At 42.7% G+C, this 21104-nt stretch overlaps 1 protein-coding gene across 1 annotated transcript in view; it reads left to right on the forward strand.

Annotated features, from left to right (window-relative positions):
- The first annotated feature begins 297 nt into the window (after positions 1-297).
- Positions 298-21104, forward strand: part of LOC121583280 (reticulon-4 receptor) — a 42048-nt gene continuing 21241 nt past the window's right edge. Inside the window, exon 1 of the mRNA XM_041899462.1 lies at positions 298-797. Within this exon, the coding sequence (XP_041755396.1) occupies positions 776-797 (22 nt within the window). The 5' untranslated portion in view covers positions 298-775. The remainder of the gene's footprint in view (positions 798-21104) is intronic.

A 21104-nucleotide genomic window follows, 5' to 3' on the forward strand; every position in this document is an offset into this window, starting at 1 on the left:
CAATCAATTAAACCCGTCGAGATAAATCAAGAACACACTGCCAACGCCTATCATTAAATAATCAGAAACATTATGTTCTGCTGTCCATCACATAACGGTCCTGAACTGCGCATCATCGTTTGTTGGGATCATCAGTTCTGCTTGTAGGCTATGTGGTTGTTGTCCCATGATATGTGTTCTGACCAAAGAGTGCAGAGAAGTTCAGGTGCACCATGATCTCAGTTACTTCCTCACGTTCACTAAGAACACGCCCGCGCGCGCCTGCAGCTCCCCCTGCCCTGTCTTATTCTACACGGCTAGAGAGGCGCAGATCTTTGGATCCCCACCCTCACAAGCCAACCGACAGTGCACTCATCTAGGATAACTCTGCGTTGGAAACCATACGAAGGACGGTTGGATATATGCCTTTTCGTAACCGTGAATTGCTTTGTAACTGCTGATGGTTATAATTCTGTAGCTTATTGCGGATTGGATTGTTGCCACCCGTGCGTTTATGTGGTCCATTTGGAGACGTTCCTTTGGGTTGCCTGTATTCGAATGTAAAAGAACCGAAGGTTTTGTTTCCAGCTCACCTCTCAAATGACTGAGCGCGGCGTGAAGAGGAGACCGCGTTCTCCACCTCCGTTCTATGTTAAAACGTTGGGCTAAAGTTTTCGTGGACGGTGCCCTGGATTTTCCACTGCTATCTCTCTGACAGGGGTCTTTTTTTTCAAGCAGAGAACGAGTATTTTACCACGCACACAAGGGGTGCCTTCTATTGGATTCTATTTCCAAAATGAAGTCCGTTTTTATCCGAGGTATGTATGTGTGGATTACGTTTAAATCAGATCCAAATGTGTTGTTTGTGTGTTTGCTTGCTTGTTTGTCGTTAACATAATGGTTTTACATAATGCGATTCCATTTGCACAGTATTTTATGGTGATTTGGAGAAAACTGTAATATAAATATCAGTGTTTGCTACTGTAAATTATAATATATACCATTTAGCAGACGCTTTTATCCAACGCTACTTAATGTCATGCATGCATACCTTTTACGTATGGGTGGCCCTGGGAATCGAACCCACGACCCTGGCTGTGCCATCCTCTACCAACTGAAACAATTTACTGATGTATATACGTCTACTTGATGTATAGTTTTCTTGTTGAATGTGTTTTCAATTAGGCGCCATACTTTAACATGCCAATGTAATAGAGATAGCCTAATAAGCAATATATATATATATATATTTTTTTTTTACATTGATCTTTTAATTAGGCTTTTATTCTCTTGTAATGTTACATAATAGTTACTTGGAACACATAAAACATGCATGGTAAACAAGCCCGAGTTATTCCAGTTTACTCATGTGACATTCCAAGGACTAGATTTCTCAGATTTCTCAAAAAAGGGGTTCTGCGCAACGCTTTTTTTCTCTCTTTTTGCCAGAGACTGAGAATATTGACCACCATGAGCAATCACCCTTGTCATGCTAAGCGGTTTTGATGAAGACTACCAGAGCTCATGACATGTATTTATCCCCTGTTCACTGCTTATGTTGTAAGTCAAATTGAATTTAGTCGCGCAATGGGGAGTTGGGGATTGGGCAGGGCAGGGCATGTGTATTACCTGATAGCACAACCTGGTCTCAGAGCATTTCGTATTATTCTGTATGTAAATCTGAGACACTCTATTTAGTATGATATGTTACGTTTCGTATGGTACTGTATGTATTAATTTCTGGATGTCCATCACCCATTTTGTATGATATGTTACGAATTACAATCCTTATTATATGTTAAGAATTTGCTAAATGTTCAATGTTACGAATTTTGAAATGTTCAATATGTTTCGATTTTGATAAACGTATGATATGTTACAAATTCTAGCTAGGTGGCTAGGTGGCTAACGCTAGCTAGGCTAGGGGTTAGGGTTAAGGTTAGAGTTAAGTTTAGGAGTTCGGTTAAAGGGTTAAGGTTAGGTTTAGGGTTAGGGGAAGGGTTAGCTAAAATTGTTAAGGTGAGGGTTAGGGGAAGGGTTAGCTAAAAGGGTTAAGGTTAGGGTTAGGTGAAGGGTTAGCTAACATGCAGAGTAGCTAAAAAGTAGTAATTAGTTGAAAAGTTGCTAATTAGCTAAAATGCTGAAGTTGTCCGTGATGAGATTTGAACTCTCAACCTTTGGGTTGCCAGACATTAATTTTATATGTCTACCCATCCACCCCGACCAACCACCCTACTTTCGTTTTTGCCTTAATTAACCACCTGTCTTGTGTAACCATACCAAATGTAACATATCATGCTAATTTGGGCGTCTCGAATTTATGTTTATTATGTTACATTTACTTTATGAGACCAGGCTGTGTTGCTTGTTTTGTATGAGTGAGTGCATGCCTACTTTTACCTTGTGGATACATCTGTGATGCCACTGTATGCCTCCAAAGTATTAATTTAATATACATGAAGTATGATTATACATAAAGTATGATTCACCACCAGGCCCAGGGAGTGAGGCTGGACCCCTGTCTATCACACCAGGTGGAAGAGTAGAGAACAGCCCTGAATAATTAATGATAATCCCAACCAAATGCCCAGTGTGCTGAAAATACATCAACCGATCCATAGCTCACAGGGAGAGAGGGAGTGCAGAGAGAGGGAGAGAGAGAGAGGGAGAGAGAGAACGACAGCAGAGAGAGAGGGAGAGATCAGAGGTTGGAAGTGTCTAAGTGTGTGCTAGAAATCTATACAGTGAGAAACCAGGGTGCAAAGTGTGTGTGAGTGTGAGAGAGAGAATTTTAACGTTTATTCGCCACATGCACAGGATAAAACAGATGTAAAACAGTACAGTGAAATGATTTATTGAGAGCTCTTTCCCAACAACGTAGTGTTACTAACAATAATATATTTTGTATTTATTTTGTATTTCACCTTTATTTAACCAGGTAAGCCAGTTGAGAACAAGTTCTCATTTACAACTGCGACCTGGTCAAGATAAAGCAAAGCAGTGCGATAAAAACAACAACACAGAGTTACATATGGGGTAAACAAAACATAAAAGTCAAAAATACAACAGAAAATATATATACAGTGTGTGCGAATGTAGTAAGTTATGGAGGTAAGGCAATAAATAGGCCATAGTGCAAAATAGTTACAATTTCGTATAACACTGGAATGATAGATGTGCAAAAGATGATGTGCAAATAGAGATACTGGGGTGCAAATTAGCAAAATAAATAACAATATGGGGATGAGGTAGTTGGGTGGGCTAATTTCAGAAAGGCTGTGTACAGGTGCAGTGATCGGTAAGTTGCTCTGACAACTGACGCTTAAAGTTAGTGAGGGAGATAAGTGTCTCCAGCTTCAGAGATTTTTGCAGTTCGTTCCAGTCACTCTATAATAACATAGAGTAAAACAAATGCACAAGAAGTACAATATAAGTTGAAGAAACACGAGAATGGAAGTATATAGAGGTCAGTGCCAGTACCTTATTCAATATGCAGGGGTTGAGGTAGGTTTATACATAAAATGTGACTGATAGTACGATACAGTATACATGTAAACAGGTCTGAAAAGTGACTGGTAGCAGAAATATATAAATATTTATGGTAATATACAAATTGTAATGTATACATGTAATAGATGTCCATGATGATTCGAACAGTCCCCAAATCCAGAACAAATTCAAAAAAGCGTACAGTATTATATAGAGCTATTATTAAATAATAAATAAAAGAATATGCCATTTAGCAGACGCTTTTATCCAAAGCGACTTACAGTCATGTGTGCATACATTTTTACGTATGGGTGGTCCCAGGGATCGAACCCACTACCCTGGCGTTACAAGTGCCATGCTCTACCAATTGAGCTACAAAGGAGCTACTGTACATTACATACAATTACATACATTACATACAATGAGCTACATTATTGCATGGAACTCCATTCCATCTCATATTGCTCAAATAAACAGCAAACCTGATTTAAAAAAACAGATAAAGCAACATCTCACGGCACAACGCCTCTCCCCTATTTGACCTAGATAGTTTGTGTGTATGTATTGATATGTAGGCTACGTGTGCCTTTAAAAAAAAATGTATGTAGTTCTGTCCTTGAGCTGTTCTTGTCTATTAATGTTCTGTATTATGTCATGTTTCATGTTTTGTGTGGACCCCAGGAAGAGTAGCTGCTGCTTTTGCAACAGCTAATGGGGATCCTAATAAAATACCAATACCAATAGATGTTAGCTAAACCTTCCCATAACCCAAATAGATACTAATGGTAATTGCAATCAATAATCAATGAACAGCAGCATAGGTTTGACGAGGTTTGTGTGTGTGGGTGGAAGTATGTGGCGTCAGTAGTGAGTGTGTGAGTGAGGGTGTGTGTGAGTACGTGTGTATGAGTAAGAGTGACAGTGAAGGTGTGTGTGTCTGAGTTGGTTGAGTCCTGTGGATTGGCATAGAGCCAGTGTGGATAGAGTCTGTGGGAGAGGGAGAGCAGTAGTTTTTAACAGTGTTATGGCCAGGGGATAGAAGCTGTTTAGGAGTCTGTTGGTCTGAGCCTTGATGCAACAGTACGGGAGCATAGAGAACTGTCCATGTGTCGGGTGGCTGGAGTCTTGGCAATTTTTCGAGCATTTCTCAGACACTGCCTGGCATGTACGTCTTGGATGGCTGGGAGTTTGCCCCCAGTGATGGGTTGGGCCGTCTGTACCACCCACTGTAGGGCTTTCCGGTCAAGGGCGGTGCAGTTGCCTTACCAGATGGTAATACAACCAGTCAGCAAATTGGAGTAGGTCTAGGGTGTCTGGGATAATGGAGTTGATGTGTGCCATGACCAGTCTTTCAAAGCACTTCATGATTACAGATGTGAGTGCTACAGGGCAGTAGTCATTGTGTCAGGTAGCCTTAGAGTTCTTGGGAACAGGAATAATGGTTGTCAGCTTGAGACGTGGGGATTACAGACTGGGACAAGGATAGATTGAAAATGACCTTGAAGATGCCTGCCAGCTGGTCTGCGCATGCTCTGAGTGCGTGCCCTGGAATATTACCATCCCATGGCCTTGCGAGTGTTGACCAGATTAAAAGCCTTACCCACATCAGCCTCGGAGAGCGATATCACCCAGTCCTCTGGGACAGCGGGGGCCCTCATGCACGGCTTGGTGTTGCTTTTGTTGAAGCGTGCATAAAATGCATTGAATTTGTCTGGTAGAGAAGCATCCATCATTGGGCAGATCACGGCTAGGTCTTCCTTTGTAATCCGTAATGGACTGTAACCCCTGCCACATGCGTTGTGCGTCGGAGCCGGTGTAAAAGGATTCCTACTTGTTCCTATATTGTCCTTTTGCCTGTTTGATGGCTCTGCGGAGGTCGTAGCGGGACTTCTTGTAGGCGTTCATGCCCTCAGCCGTAGCCTCGTTGTTGGCTGTGATAGCCCTGTGTGCGGTAGCTCTGTCCTTTAGCTTAGCACGTACCTCTGTCTTAATCCAGGGCTTTTGATTGGGGAAGCAGCGAACCTTCACTGTGGAGACAATGTCGGCGATGCATTTCCTGATGAAGCCGGTGTTGAAGGTGATTAGCTCGCCGATGCTATCGGCGGAGTCCTGGAACATATTGGAGTCAGCGCTAGCAAAGCAGTCCTGTAACATATCCTTCGTTTCAGTGGACCATTTCTCTACGGAGCGCGTCACTGGTGCTTGCTGTTTGAGCTTCTGTTTGTAAACAGGAAGCAGGAGTAAAGAGTCATGACCTGATTTACCAAAGGGGGGACGAGGGAGGCTTACTGGAGTTTTGTGACCCCTACAACCGTGGATATTAGTCCTAGCTAGCTTGCTAGTTGGCTGTTAGCTTACCTCTGAGTCTGGACCGCGCTGCTGTGATCACCTCCAACTGCCTGGATTCTTCCTCTGATCACTGGCCTCCTGGTTCCCTGACCCACCTATGGATTATTGCCTTGGGAATTTATCTATTTTGGATTTCCCTCGCCATATACCTCCCTCTGGAATACCTATCAAATTACCCTCTTTGACTCTCCCGCAGCCCAGGGTAGCTCCCGCCTCCCCTCTGCTTATTCGCCGGCTAGCTCTATGGCCTCTCCCCTGAAGCGATTCTCTCCCTGGCTCTCGCTCTGGTAACCCAGCTTTCACTGTTTTGCCATCGTGTGGGCCACAGCCGTCAATCTCATTGAGTATGTTTCCGCTCTCTCTTTGCTTTTGCTCTGCGGGCAAAGGTTGTGTTTCAGATGTGTTTTGACTGTGGGTTCTAGTGCTAGCTGGTTAAAAGTAGGTTAGTTGGGCTCTGGCTTGCTTTCTGTGTGGATTTTTTATTGGATCTAAATCGCTGTCATGCACCTGCCCACTGGCTCCTCTCTGTTCCTCCTGTTTGCGCTCTACCCTGGATTACTATGGTTTCCCCCTCCCTGTTTGCTCTATCTGGCCCCCCTCCAAACTAAACCTGTCTCCTTCTCCTCCTCCTCCCCCTGGTTTACCCCTGAGCTCAGCGCCCTGAAGCAATTTGGCCACCATCCACACTGAGACCTACAAACTCCACCTCTCCAACTACAGCGATGCCCTCAGTGCTGCAATGTCCACCTACTTCTCCATCATCAACAGCTACAATAAGAACTCCCAGACTGTTCTCCACTGTCAGGTGATGACACCTTCTCTACTCCCTCCACTGAACTCTGCATCTCCTTTCTTCAGTTTTTCAAGGACAAGATCACCAAAATAAACTCATCGCTGACTGATCAATCTCCCTCTGCTGCCCCTCCCCCTGTCAACCTCCCAACCGTCACACCTGAAACCCGGCTCTCCGAATTTGCCCCCATTTACTCTCCCTACAGTATATCACAAAACTCATCAACCCAAAACCACAACTTGCTCCCTGGGTCCTCTCCCCAGTCTTCTCATCAAAGCCTGCCTGCCTGCTCACTGTCCATATATCACACACATCGTCAACCTCTTCCTCGCCTACGGAACTGTCCCCTCCAACTACAAAACAGCTGCAGTCACCACCATCCTCAATAACTTCCGCCCCATTTCTAACCTCCCCTTCCTTGCCAAGACTCTGGAATGTACTGTTGCCTCCCAATTACAAACCCATCTGCTTATCAATAACCTGTTCGAGCCCCTCCAGTCTGGTTTCCGCCACCTCCAGAGTACTGAATCTGCACTCCTCAAAGTTATCAATGACCTCCTCACCTCTGCTGATGCAGGTGCCCTCAACATCCTGATTCTCCTGGACCTGAGTGCCACTTTTGACACAGTGAGACATCAGATCCTCCTCAGCAGTCTGGAGGGCTGGAGTGTTGAGGGAACTGCACTCTCATGGCTACAATCATACCTCACAAACCGGACCGACTACATCTCCCTCAACGGCTACACCTCAGACTCGGCCGCAGTTATACAGAGTGTCCCCCAGGGCTCTGTGCTGGGTTCCTTACTCTTCATTATCTACATCCTCCCTCTTGGTCAGTTCCTCCGTCACTTCAACCTCAACTTACACTGCTATGCCGATGACACCCAGATCTACCTCAGCACCAAATCCCTCCTCAACCCACCTCTGACCCACATTGAATCCTGCCCCTCTGCAATAAAAACATGGATGCAACAAAACAAATCCACCCTCACCAAAGCTGGCAACCTCACCCTCACCATTGACGACACCACTGTCTCTCCCTCACTCCATGCACGCAACCTTGGTGTCATCCTGGACCCTCTCATTTGACCACCACATAAGACAGACGGTCAAATCCTCATTTTTCCACCTCCGCAACATTGCCAAAGTCAGGTCCTCCCTCTCCCGTCCTGCCGCTGAAACCCTCATACATGCATTCATCTCTTGACTACTGCAACTCACTACTCTCCAGCATCAACTCAGGCTCCATGAGCTCAAAATGGTTCAAAACTCTGCAGCCTGACTCCTCACCCACACTTAGTCCTGCCAGCACATCACCCCTGGCCTCCGTGAACTCCACTGTCTCCCAACACATTGATTACAAGATCCTCTTTCTGACCTACAAAGCCCTTCACCATCTTTCCCCCTTGTACATCTCAGACCTTCTTCTCCCCCACCAACACACACGGCACACTCTGTTCCACCACATCAGGCCACCTTGTCATACCCAGGTCGAAGCTCCAGAGTTTTGGCAACAGGGCCTTTTCCAGAGTTGCTCCTAGGCTCTGGAACACCCTCCAGCCATCCGTGACTCGGAGTTCATCACTATCTTTCAGTCTCTCCTAATGCCCCACCTCTTTGACAAGGCCTACCCTTAAGCTCCCCTCCCCCCTCCCCAAAGACACTACTCTCTTCATCATACTGAACAGCACCTAAACCAAACCCTTACCCTACCCGTTACCCTAAACCGGGTTCGTATCCTAACCCCAATCCCGGCCCTTATCCTAAACCGGGTTTGTATCCAAATCCCAATCCCACCCCTTACCCTAAACCGGGTTCGTATCCAAATCCAAACCCATCATACTCTTTCCCTTCTTTGAACACAGCCCTTTCTTTATTTATGTTTCATTTAGTCTGATGTTTTGTTTTGACTCCTGTTTTGTTGTTTTTATTTCTATATTTGTAAAGCGACTTTGGGTCCTTGAAAAGCGCTATATAAGTCCCATGTACACTATATAAAAAAGTATGTGGACAGCCCTTCAAATGAGTGGATTCAGCTATTTCAGCCACACGCGGACAGGTTCATAAAATCGAGCACACAGCCATGCAATCTCCATAGCTAAACATTGGCAGTAGAATGGCCTTACTGAAGAGCTCAGTGACTTTCAACGTGGCACCGTCGGGAGCTTTTTGAAATGGGTTTCCATGACCGAGCAGCTGCACACAAGCCTAAGATCACCATGCACAATGCCAAGCATTTACTGGAGTGGTGTAAAGCTCGCCGCCATTGGACTCTGGAGCAGTGGAAACGCGTTCTCTGGAGTGATGAATCACGCTTCACCATCTGGTAGTCCAATGTACGAATCTGGGTTTGGCGGATGCCAACTGTAAAGTTTGGTGGAGGAGTCTGGGGCTGTTTTTCATGGTTCGGGCTAGGTCCCTTAGTTCCAGTGAAGGAAATCTTAACACTACAGCAACCACTGACATTCTAGACAATTCTGTGCTTCCAACTTTGTGGCAACAGTTTGGGGAAGGCCCTTTCCTGTTTTAGCATGACAATGCGCCCGAGCACAAAGCGAAGTCCACAAAGAAATGGTTTGTCGAGATCGGTGTGGAAGAACTTGACTGACCTGCACAGAGCCCTGACCTCAACCCCCATGGCAGCAATATTCCAAAATCTAGTGGAAAGCCTTCCCAAAAGAGTGGAAGCTGTTATAGCAGCAAAGGCGGGACCAACTCCATATTAATGCCCATGATTTTGGAATGAGATGCTCGGCAAGCAGGATTCCACATACATTTGGTCATGTAGTGTATTATTATTATTATTATTTTTATTTTTATTATTGTATGCTTGCTTGTGGGTTGAGTAACAGTGGTCTAGGACTTTTTCTCCCCTAGTGGCAAAGGAGACGTGTTGATAGAAGTTGGGCATTACGTGTCTTAGTAACGCGGAATTAAAATCACTGGCAACAAAAAAAGCAGACTGGGTGCATGCTTTCCTGTTTGTTTATAGCCTCATAGAGTTCATTAAGTGACAGCTTGTTATTGTCCTGAGGTTGGATATATACAGCAGTCACGATAACAGATGAAAACTCTCTCTGGAAGTAGAAGGGTTGGCATTTGACCATCAGGTATTCCAAGACGGGTGAACAATAGGTTAAGACTTCTGCACACCATTTGTTGTTGATGAAGAGACATCCCCATTCCCATCTGGATTTCCCTGAATCCAATGTCTTGTCCGTTCGGTGAATGGAGAATCTATCGAGTTGGATAGCCATGGGGGTTATCTTGTACGAAAGTCATGTTTCAGAAAAACAGAGAATATTGCAGAAACAAGAGTCTCGTTGATAGCAAATCCGTGATTGGAGGTCATCCATCTTTTTATCAAGTGACTGGCCAATAGAATGGAGAGAAGTGATAGCCGGTTTTCCCTTCACCTTATTCTCACCAGGATGCCCACTCTCCTGCCTCTGCATTTCCTATTGGTTAGCCCAAAGATTGGGTCGAAGGTACACAAAGAGCCCAGGGCAGATAAGTCAAAGTTGACGTTGAAGCCGGAATTTAGTTTAGTAACTGCCGATCTGATGTAAAAAATTTATTGTCGATCATAAGAAATGATAGTGGATATATTTTGTGCAAAACAGTAAAGATAAACACCAAAAGGATCACAAAATAGCAAAGTTGGGTCAGAGCTTGCTAGAGGGCAACCATACAGTATGGCGCCATCTTCAAAGAGAGAGAGAGAGAGAGAGAGAGAGAGAGAGGAGAGAGAGAGAGAGAGAGAGAGAGAGAGAGAGTGAGAGAGAGAGAGAGAGATTGCATACAGGGTGTTGGGATTAGAGGCATGGAGAATACTTGAGAGCAGATATTGAAAACCATGTTAGGAAGTAAGAGCAAAGATGATGAGATAAGAGACAGAGAGGATGGAGGAGGAATGGATATCTGGAGTTATCGAGAGTTTGTTGTATGTGTGTATAAAACATGTGTGTGAGGCATTTTGCAATATGACAAGCATGACAGGTATAGCTAGGGTCTCAGTTCCCTATAGTGTGCATAGTTACACTTTGCTCTGTAGGAAGAGAGAGAGAAATTATCTGGTCTCTACTGACAATTGTTATAAATCGTATAAGTAGTCTTGTTCATTTTTATCTATTGGAGACCTTGAGAACAGTCTGCACTGTAAATATAGAATGTTTTGCTAATGAGAACAGGGCATGAATCCTTTGCTATCCAAGAAAATAATCTTAATTTCTCTGTTACAGCTATGCTGTGTTTGTTCAGCTTTAAAGATCAGTCAGATGCTCTTACGATTTGCTATGTTGTGTGGAAACATCAGTGTTTAAACACTTCCAGGAATTTAGCCAGCGTAAAGGTAAATCCATCCCTAAACCCATCACCTCTGAAAGATTGAGCCGGTGGTCATAACACTCTGCAGAGCATGATATCCCTATAGGAGAAACACCTACTGAGACATTAACAGATCCTCCTGCTATTGTTCTCCTGTACATCAACCACTCTCCCTCTACAGTTCAGCACACATAAATCAACATCCCAATTGTCTGGGGCAGCCAGCCTCCTTTATTGAAATCCATTAGCTACGCCTTAGCTAAGACGTAATTGCAGAAGGTTTAGATCCATTCCTGTGTGTGAGCATGCTGTGGGTGGGCACCTTTCATTAGCTCGCTGGAGACTTTATGGTTCAATTAGTTGTGGACATGGAACGGAATGGCGGGATCTACCATTGAAGGGGGTGGGAGGATGGATGGTTAGGTGGTGGTTTATTGGTGGAAGGCATGTGCTGCTCATTATTCTGCTTGTTGTAGAGGATGGGAACAATGGCTTGGTTGATTGATAATTGAGCCAGATGGAGGCAGACATTTTAGAGAGGAAGAGTGTGTGGCAGATGTGCATCATCAACTAGATCACACACACCTGCATGGATATTGTAGTGTAAAGCGACAGACCATTGACTGTGCTGTAAATGGTTTTCTCATACACTGAACAGTGTGGCTCAATGGAGATTGAATGACACCGATGGGATTTACTGTGCTTAATCTGTAACTTCCTTATAATCTAGGACTCATTTTGGTTCATGGTACATCCTTGTTATTACAGGCAGAGCTCTGTGATGCAATGAGGCGTTTTGGGATAGTAAACTGGTCTGTGAGAGTGTTATGATGATTATAACATGATGATGATGATGATGATGATGATGACATAGGAGCATGTGCCAGTAAGCCAATAATCAGTGTTTCAATAAATAAATAATGCAGCATTGAGACTACCTTTTAAACTTGTAAGTGCTATCTATCCTTGCTGATAGCAGGCCCTGATACCCCAGGTTTGAGCTTCCTGACTGGGTAAAGGGAAAGAGGGAGCATTTGAACAAATTCATTTTTATGCCAATTAACATTTGGAATAAAAGAATGCAATACTTTCCCAGGTAAGATAAATTGTAATGTCAGCTGAGAATATTGTATTTTCTGAGGAAAGGCAAAGACTCAAAGGTTGCACCACTACTAGCTACATTGTTTTGCTGACAGTGATGTGATTTTGAGAAGAGCTTGAAGCTGATGGTTCATACCTCGCTTCGGGCATTGTAAATGCATCACCTGAAACATCCCACTGCAGTACTACAGTACTATGTGTCATACATCATTCATGCCAGTAAGAACACTCAGTTGCATCATCCAGCATCCATACATGCATTCTCCCCAAAAATATCTCCCACATATTTCCAATGTATTTAGCGCGAATGACAACTGCTCTCAGAATTTTTGCTCAAACATTAAGAACATTAGGATCCTGTAGACGTGACTCTGTAGACATTCCATAGAATTGATCGATATAGAGGCAATGCAGAGATTCAGCAATATTTCAGTGTTTATTTCCTCAGTATAGTTCATAACACCCTCAGCAAGTCAAACCTGTAGTTAAAGGGGAAATCTGTGATTGGTACATACATTTTTTTTTACTTTAAAATAAATTGTACATAGACATTTATTATTGAATAATGTAACTTATAAATGCTGCTTGAGCTTAGTTCAACTGTCAGAATCCAAAATATAGGCTTGTTTTATGCCAATGTTTGTAAACAATGTAAATGTAAACAAACACTGTATAGCCTCAAAACATGGTTAAAACTAGAATGTTGGTGGTCAGTCCTTGCGTCCATGGCTCTGTCTATGAAATTGGTTACATTTCTCCTGCCACATCCCTCAGCTTTTAACCAAAACAGTGGCAGGGTGTTATTGATTGAACTGCAGATTGCCACTTTAAAGCAATTATTAGCTTTTATTAATAAAGCCAATAACTATTGACTATGTGTGAAAATTATGCGCTTCAACAACAACAAAAAATACAATAGAAAAGTTAGAAACTGGACCTTGTATGTTATTGTGATTATTGTCCTGGCTGTGCAAGTTGACAGTATTCAGTGATTGGAGCACAACCGACAATCATCATAATCAAAACACACACCCTCGCATGCCTTATTGCTGTATTAACAGATTGGACTAGTCCATCAGACATTTTGGGTGCATCGGCATAGTTTGCCTCCTACCTCCACATGAACAGATGGCGCACATGCTGTTGGTGGACAATGTGTGTATAAACTGAGTACAAGGCAAGGAGACTGGAGCCAGAACTCTTGTGTTGAGATATTATGTCCAAAGAAAGTGCTCCTAAATCTTTCAACAACAAAAAAATTATGCCATCCCACTGGTCTCATCATTATGTGCTGCAGTCCTTTACAACATATGGAGAGAAATGATGCCATCCCACTGGTCTCATCATTATGTGCTGCAGTCCTTTACAACATATGGAGAGAAATGATGCCATCCCACTGGTCTCATCATTATGTGCTGCAGTCCTTTACAACATATGGAGAGAAATGATGCCATCCCACTGGTCTCATCATTATGTGCTGCAGTCCTTTACAACATATGGAGAGAAATGATGCCATCCCACTGGTCTCATCATTATGTGCTGCAGTCCTTTACAACATATGAAAAGAAATGATGCCATCCCACTGGTCTCATCATTATGTGCTGCAGTCCTTTACAACATATGGAGAGAAATGATGCCATCCCACTGGTCTCATCATTATGTGCTGCAGTCCTTTACAACATATGGAGAGAAATGATGCCATCCCACTGGTCTCATCATTATGTGCTGCAGTCCTTTACAACATATGGAGAGAAATGATGACATCCCACTGGTCTCATCATTATGTGCTGCAGTCCTTTACAACATATGGGGAGAAATGATGCCATCCCACTGGTCTCATCATGATGTGCTGCAGTCCTTTACAACATATGGAGAGAAATGATGCCATCCCACTGGTCTCATCATTATGTGCTGCAGTCCTTTACAACATATGGAGAGAAATGATGCCATCCCACTGGTCTCATCATTATGTGCTGCAGTCCTTTACAACATATGGAGAGAAGGAAGAAGGGAGTGAGAATCTGATGAGTAAACGAACAGAGCTAAGAACAGTTATTTGTTTTTACTGACATGGATCCAGTCAGAGTGCACCAAGCATTGCATACCCACTCACTATGGTAGAAAAGTAACCTTTATTAGATTAACTTAAAAATATAATAAAACAAAGGTTTATAGCTATCAGCTTCACAACATTAAACTTGCACTTTTAAACAAGTACAATAAAGCTTATGTCTACTCAGCACAAAGCATAGTAGCAGGTTAATATACCTTCCTGAGCTCTTGAGCTTGAATTCCTGCCTGAAATATAATGGTGTTACATTTTGATGCAATGGAAAAATCTCACATTTTGAGTTTGCACCATAGCTCCATCATTTATACAGAGTCCTAAAGGGTAAAGCCATAAAGCTGTGAGTTTCTTTGAATAATGACAAGTGTATAAATTATTTCAGCGAGAGAAGTGAGTCTAAGAAAAGCCTGCACACGAACAGTCAGGTTGTGAGATTGTGCTGTATCGAGGCATGAAAAAAGATGGCGTCGCCCTCAGACTCAGCCTTTCCTGAACAGCCGCGTAGGTACGGGTGGGCCCACCTAATCAGATTGAGCAAAACATATTATGCTCTCTACTTCTCAGTGTTCCAAATGGGACATTATTTTGTATTTTTACTTAAACATGCAAACACCATCAGATATAATTCATAGCAAGCAGTGCACTGGAATGACATTCACTCTCATGGGATGGGTGGCCAAAAATAACTAACTGAAAGCCACAACCCCAATAAGCCATGAATATGACTGCATTGAGGCATATTGTGCTATATGCACCATGCCATTGTTTTAGCAAACAAGACAGCTCATAATACAGTGCCTTAATCACAGTCAACACACCTACAGTATATTTTAGCTTTAACTAGCTGTAAAACTGCATAATTTTCTCTCAGCCTCATGGCAAAATGTGTGTTTTCTATTTTATTTTTTTGCCCACCCGAATTTCTGCAGGCCCACCTGCCAACAAATCTCTGGCTGCATTACTGCTGGCTATGCTACTGCTCCTGATAATATTTTGATGGCCTAACTGGCTAAACACCATAGAGCAGGAAGGTCAAAAACATAGTCCATTCCTACGCCGTGATGATTTGTTAGCGCCCCAATGAGCTACCCAGGATTTTCATGCTAGAGTACTTTAACAATGAGCAATGTTTGGTATGGACAATGCTGTTAATGCTAGTATGAGGAAACTACAGAATGTCTAGTGGGAGAAGAAAAGGTTAGTAATCTTTTGCTTTTATCTCCGTTAATGTAATAACTTCTACTGGACATCTCCCTTGGAACTGAATCGGGGCTCCCTTTTCCAACCCTATTCATTTTCCAACCCCATGCAGAAGGAGCCCTACCAGACAGTTCTGACAATGCATGTTATAAATAATGCCAGAGCATTTGTTTTTCCCTTTAATGAATTCCCCCTTAAAAATACTGCACAAACGCACATCGCCTGAGAGAGAGTGGGACATCTCAGGCCTCTCGGGGAGACAGGGAAATTTGGACGGCTAGAGAACAGAGGATGCTCAAAAGCTCTCCCTCAAAGGGAAATTCTGAAGAAGAAAGGTAATAGAATATTGATGCCCCTCTCTTCATGCAGCCCACACTTTTAGCCTGGCCTTAACAAGAGCTGCAACTTACCATGACGGTTTAGAGGACAGAATGGAAACATCAAGAGTTTTCAGCTCCCCTATATAATAGCTTAGTTTCAGTGATATCGATCCCTTAAATGTTGGCCTCTATACAGCCCAGGGTTGTGTCTCTGTCTGTCATACTTGTCTAGATGAGGCTGAGCATATCTAGCAGGGACGACAGCATATTAGGTCTTTGTGATGTCCTCTCTGTGGACTGATTGAGGGTTTGAATCAAATCAAATCAAATTGTATTTGTCACATGCTTCGTAAACAACAGGTGTAGACTAACAGTTAAATGCTTACTTATGGACACTTCTCATCAAAGCAAAGAGAAAAATATAGAAAAATAACACACGGAATAAATACACATGAGTAACGATAACTTGGCTATATGCACGGGGTACCAGTACCAAGTCGATGTGCAGGGGTACGAGGTAATTGAGGTAGATACTGTATGTACATGCAGTACCAGTCAAAAGTTTGGACACACCTAATCATTCAAGGGTTTTTCTTTCTTTCTTTTTTACCATTTTCTAATTCGTAGAATAAAAGTGAAGACATCCAAACTGTGAAATAACACATATGGAATCATGTAGTAACCAAAAAAGTGTTAAATGTTGTTATATTGTTGATTATTTTTGATTATTCAAATAGCCTTTGCCTTGATGGCAGCTTTGTACACTCTTGGCATTCTCTCAACCAGCTTCATGAGGTAGTCAACTGGAATGCATTTCAATTAACAGGTGTGCCTTCTTAAAAGTTAATTTGTGGAATTTCTTTCCTTCTTAATGCGTTTGAGCCAATCAGTTGTGTTGTGACAAGGTAGGAGGGTATACAGAAGATAGCCCTATTTGGTAAAAGACCAAGTCCATATAATGGCAAGAACAGCTCAAATAAGCAAAGCGAAATGACAGTCCATACGGAATATTTCAAGAACTTTGAAAATTACTTCGTGCAGTTGCAAAAACCATCAAGCTCTATGATGAAACTGGCTCTCATGAGGACCACCACAGGACCACCACAGGACCACCACAGTAATGGAAGACCCAATGTTACCTCTGCTGCAGAGGATAAGTTCATTAGAGTTACCAGCCTCAGAAATTGCAGCCCAAATAAATGCTTCACAGAGTTCAAGTAACAGACACATCTCAACATCAACTGTTCAGAGGGGACTGTGTGAATCAGGCCTTCATGGTCGAATTGCTGCAAAGAAACACGAGCAATGGACATTAGCCCGGTGGAAATGTATCCTTTGGTCTAGAGTCCAAATTTGAGATTTTTGGTTCCAACCGCTGTGTCTTTGTGAGACGCGGTGTGGGTGAACGGATGATCTCCGCATGTGTAGTTCCCACCGTAAAGCATGGAGGAGGTGTTATGGTGTGGGGGTGCTTTGCTGGTGACACTGTCTGTGATTTATTTAGAATTCAAGGCACACTTAACCAGCATGGCTTCCACAGCATTCTACAGTGATACGCCATCCCATCTGGTTTGGGCTTAGTGGGACTATCATTTGTTTTTCAACAGGACAATGACCCAACACACCTCCAGGCTGTGTAAGAGCTATTTGACCAAGAAGGAGAGTGTTGGAGTACTGCATCAGATGCCCTGGCCTCCACAATCCCCTGACCTCAACCCAATTGAGATGGTTTGGGATGAGTCCGACGCCGGAGTGAAGGAAAAGCAGCCAACAAGTGCTCAGCAAGACTGTTAAAAAGCATTCCAGGTGAAGCTGGTTGAGAGAATGCCAAGAGTGTGCAAAGCTGTCATCAAGGCAAAGGGTGGCTATTTGAAGAATCTCAAATATAAAATATATTTTGATTTGTTTAACACTTTTTTGTGTTATTTCATAGTTTTGATGTCTTCACTATTATTCTACAATGTAAAAAATAGTAAAAAATAAAGAAAAACCCTTGAATGAGTAGGTGTGTCCAAACTTTTGACTGGTAGTGTATATCTAGGAATAAAGTGACTAGGCAACAGGATAGATAATAAACAGTAGCAGCGGTGTATGTCATGAGTCAAAAGAGTTAGTGCAAAAAGGGTCAATGCAGATAGTCCAGGTAGCTACTATATTCAGTAGACTTATGGCTTTGGGGTAGAAACCGTTCAGGGTCCTGTTGGTTCCAGACTTGGTTCATCACTTGCCGTGCAGTAGCAGAGAGAACAGTCTATGACTTGGGTGGCTGGAGTCATTAACAATTTTTAGAGCCTTCATCTTGCACCGCCTCGTATAGAGGTCCTGGATGGCAGGGAGCTCGGCCCCAGTGATGCACTGGGCCATACGCACTACCCTCTGTAACGCCTTGCGGTTGGATGCCAGGCAGTTGCCATAACAAGTGGTGATGCAACCAGTCAAGATGCTCTTAATTGTGCAGCTGTACAACTCTTAGAGCGTCTGAGGGCCCATGTCAAATATTTTTTGCCTCCTGAGGGGGAACAGGTGTTGTCGTGCCTTCTTCACGGTTGGTGTGTGTGGACCATGTTAATTCCTTAGTGATGAGAACACTGAGGAACTTGAAGCTCTCTACCCACTACAGCCCTGTCGATGTGGATGGGGGTGTGCTCGGCCCTCTGTTTCCTGCAGTCCACGATCAGCTCCTTTGTCTTGCTGACATTGAGGGAGAGGTTGTTCACATGGTTAATTTGGTTATTTCAACTCTGCCTGGAGAACAGCACCAGGTGGGTTTGGGGTTCAGACTTTCTCAAGTACCAAGACAGGAATTCATAGTGCAAGATGTACATTATTTTTTCATTGAGCATGAAAAGCCTGGATGCTCAAGAGTCCTGCTGAAGTGTGTGCATGTGTAAACCAACAAGCATTGGCTTTTCTAACCTTTGTCTTCCTTAGTAAAACATTTCCCATAGCTGAAATACAGCAAGCTGTAGTGAATCACTGTTCCTGCCCTCTCTGATATCACTCTGCTCCATAAGCACATTTTTGTGGAGTTGTGATTAGGTCAGATATGATGAGATTTCCCCCAAAGCAACCTCTACTGTCTGTAAGCAGGCCCTATGGTAAAAGTGATATCATGATAGTGATATCGCTGCTCACTTCTCAGTCAGGAACACTGAGAATGGATGGGGAAGAATTTGAGTTCCAATGGAGTTCCAATGACTTTTGAAGTGACTTAATTCCAGGTAATCCAATAGACTGTATTGATGGGGAGGAGCACAGTATGGACCACATGAATGTGACACATGAATATCTGACTGGGAACAAGATCAATATCACTTTACAGTGGAACTGCTGTCTGTTTTTCACTAGTCTGTCTGGCTGCATTCTGCTCCTCTATTTATCCATACTGCCCATAGGACTCAAACCTCATCATCAGCAAATCCTTTCTCATGGAAGGACAAGTCACCCAAACACAACCAATCTGCTTTGCATGTGGATTAATGCCACACAAAGGAATACATTTCTAAAGAATTTCAAGCCATTGTTTGTTTTACTCCTTCCTCTTTTGGGGTTCAGTTTAAAAATAGGCATTCATCTCCTAAATTCTTATTTTTTGCAGTTGCCCTTCAGTGTCTTTTAGAAATGTGCAAAAGCTACAAAGGGTTGATAATAGTTTGGACACGCATCACCTGTAAATGTCAGATGCTTGTCTTTAGTTTGCAGGGTTCATCTGTGTCGTGATTATTTATTTTGTGGGGTTCCTTTTAGATAATTATGGACTTTTTGTGTTATGCTGATTGAGAAATAGTTTTGCTGACTAACTTAATTTAAACTGACATCAGCTGTCATTAATTACTGTTTATGTCATGGTATAACTGTGTTATGTAGGCCATCCTTTGTTGGACAATTCTGTCATCAGTACCATAGTAGCTTTTTAAGCCTGGTAGTTTCAAGTGGCTTTTTTACTACAAACTCTCTATCTTTTCACAAACACTCTAGTTCTCTCTCCATTTTAGTGGGATGACCCATTTGCTCTGCCAAGTGGAACACAATGGCATTATTAAGTGAGTTTGAACTGCCATGCAGGTCTGTCAATGTTGTTTCAAGTCCCGCTCACAAATCACTTCAAGAACAAAGACACCAGGTCACCCACAAATTAACAGAATCAAACATTATGATAGTGTTGGCTTAAAGCAGATAGTGTTAATAATCCAATGTATCCTTATCCACAGTCAGAAGCTTCTCTGGGGATTTTATTTTCCATAAGTATTACCTGCTCACTTTGATGTTTTCCCATACATGTTTTGGGGTCAAAATGCTATATATCTGCCTCACTCTCAGAGAAATAAGTAGCACTGCTAGGTTTCACACAGTCAAATGTAATATTTTTTTTGTTAGATTTGATACTTTGTGACATCAAGGAAAACAACTGAGCAAGAGGACAAATACATTAGAGTGTCTAGTTTGAGAAACAGGTCAACTGGCAGCTTCATTAAATAGTACCCGCAAAACACCAGTCTCAACGTCAACAGTGAAGAGGTGACTCCGGGATGCTGACCTTCTAGGCAGAGTTGCAAAGAAAAAGCCATATCTCAGACTGGCCAATAAAAATAAAAGATTAAGATGGGCAGTCTGAGATATGGCTTTTTCTTTGCAACAATGCCTAGAAGGTCAGCCTGTGAGAGGACCTGTGAGGCGCCTGTTTCTCAAACTAGACACTCTAATGTATTTGTCCTCTTGCTCAGTTGTGCACCGGGGCCTCCCACTCCTCTTTCTATTCTGGTAAGAGCCAGTTTGCGCTGTTCTGTGAAGGGAGTAGTACACAGCATTGTACAAGATCTTCCGTTTCTTGGAAATTTCTCGCATAGAATAGCCTCCATTTCTCAGACCAAGAATAGACTGCCGAGTTTCAGAAGAAAGTTCTTTGTTTCTGGCCATTTTGAGCCTGTAATTGAACCCACAATTGCTGATGCTCCAGATACTCAACTAGTCTCAAGAAGGCCAGTTTTATTGCTTCTTTAATCAGCACAACAGTTTTCAGCTGTGCTAACATAATTGCAAAAGGGTTTTCTAATGATCAATTAGCCTTTTAAAATGATAAACTTGGATTAGCAAACACAACGTGCCATTGGAACACAGGACTGATGGTTGCTGATAATGGGCCTCTGTACGCCTATGTAGATATTCCATAAAAAATCAGCCGTTTCCAGCTACAATAGCCATTTACAACATTAACAATGTCTACACTGTATTTCAGATCAATTTTATGTTCTTTTAATGGACAAAAAAAATGCTTTTCTTTCGAAAACAAGGACATTTCTAAGTGACCCCAAACTTTTGAACAGTAGTGTACATACATTATGAAGGCATCCATAAGCAATCATTTCTGAGGAGAAAACACACTTGAAAAATTGGTGGATATAATGTTTTGTAAATTAAAGTTGATTTGTTATTTTTTTTCGAATAATGTATGTTGTCTGTTTTGGGAGATTATGCAGTC

This window comes from Coregonus clupeaformis, chromosome 15 (assembly GCF_020615455.1).
Source record: "Coregonus clupeaformis isolate EN_2021a chromosome 15, ASM2061545v1, whole genome shotgun sequence".
NCBI classification, from domain to species: domain Eukaryota; kingdom Metazoa; phylum Chordata; class Actinopteri; order Salmoniformes; family Salmonidae; genus Coregonus; species Coregonus clupeaformis.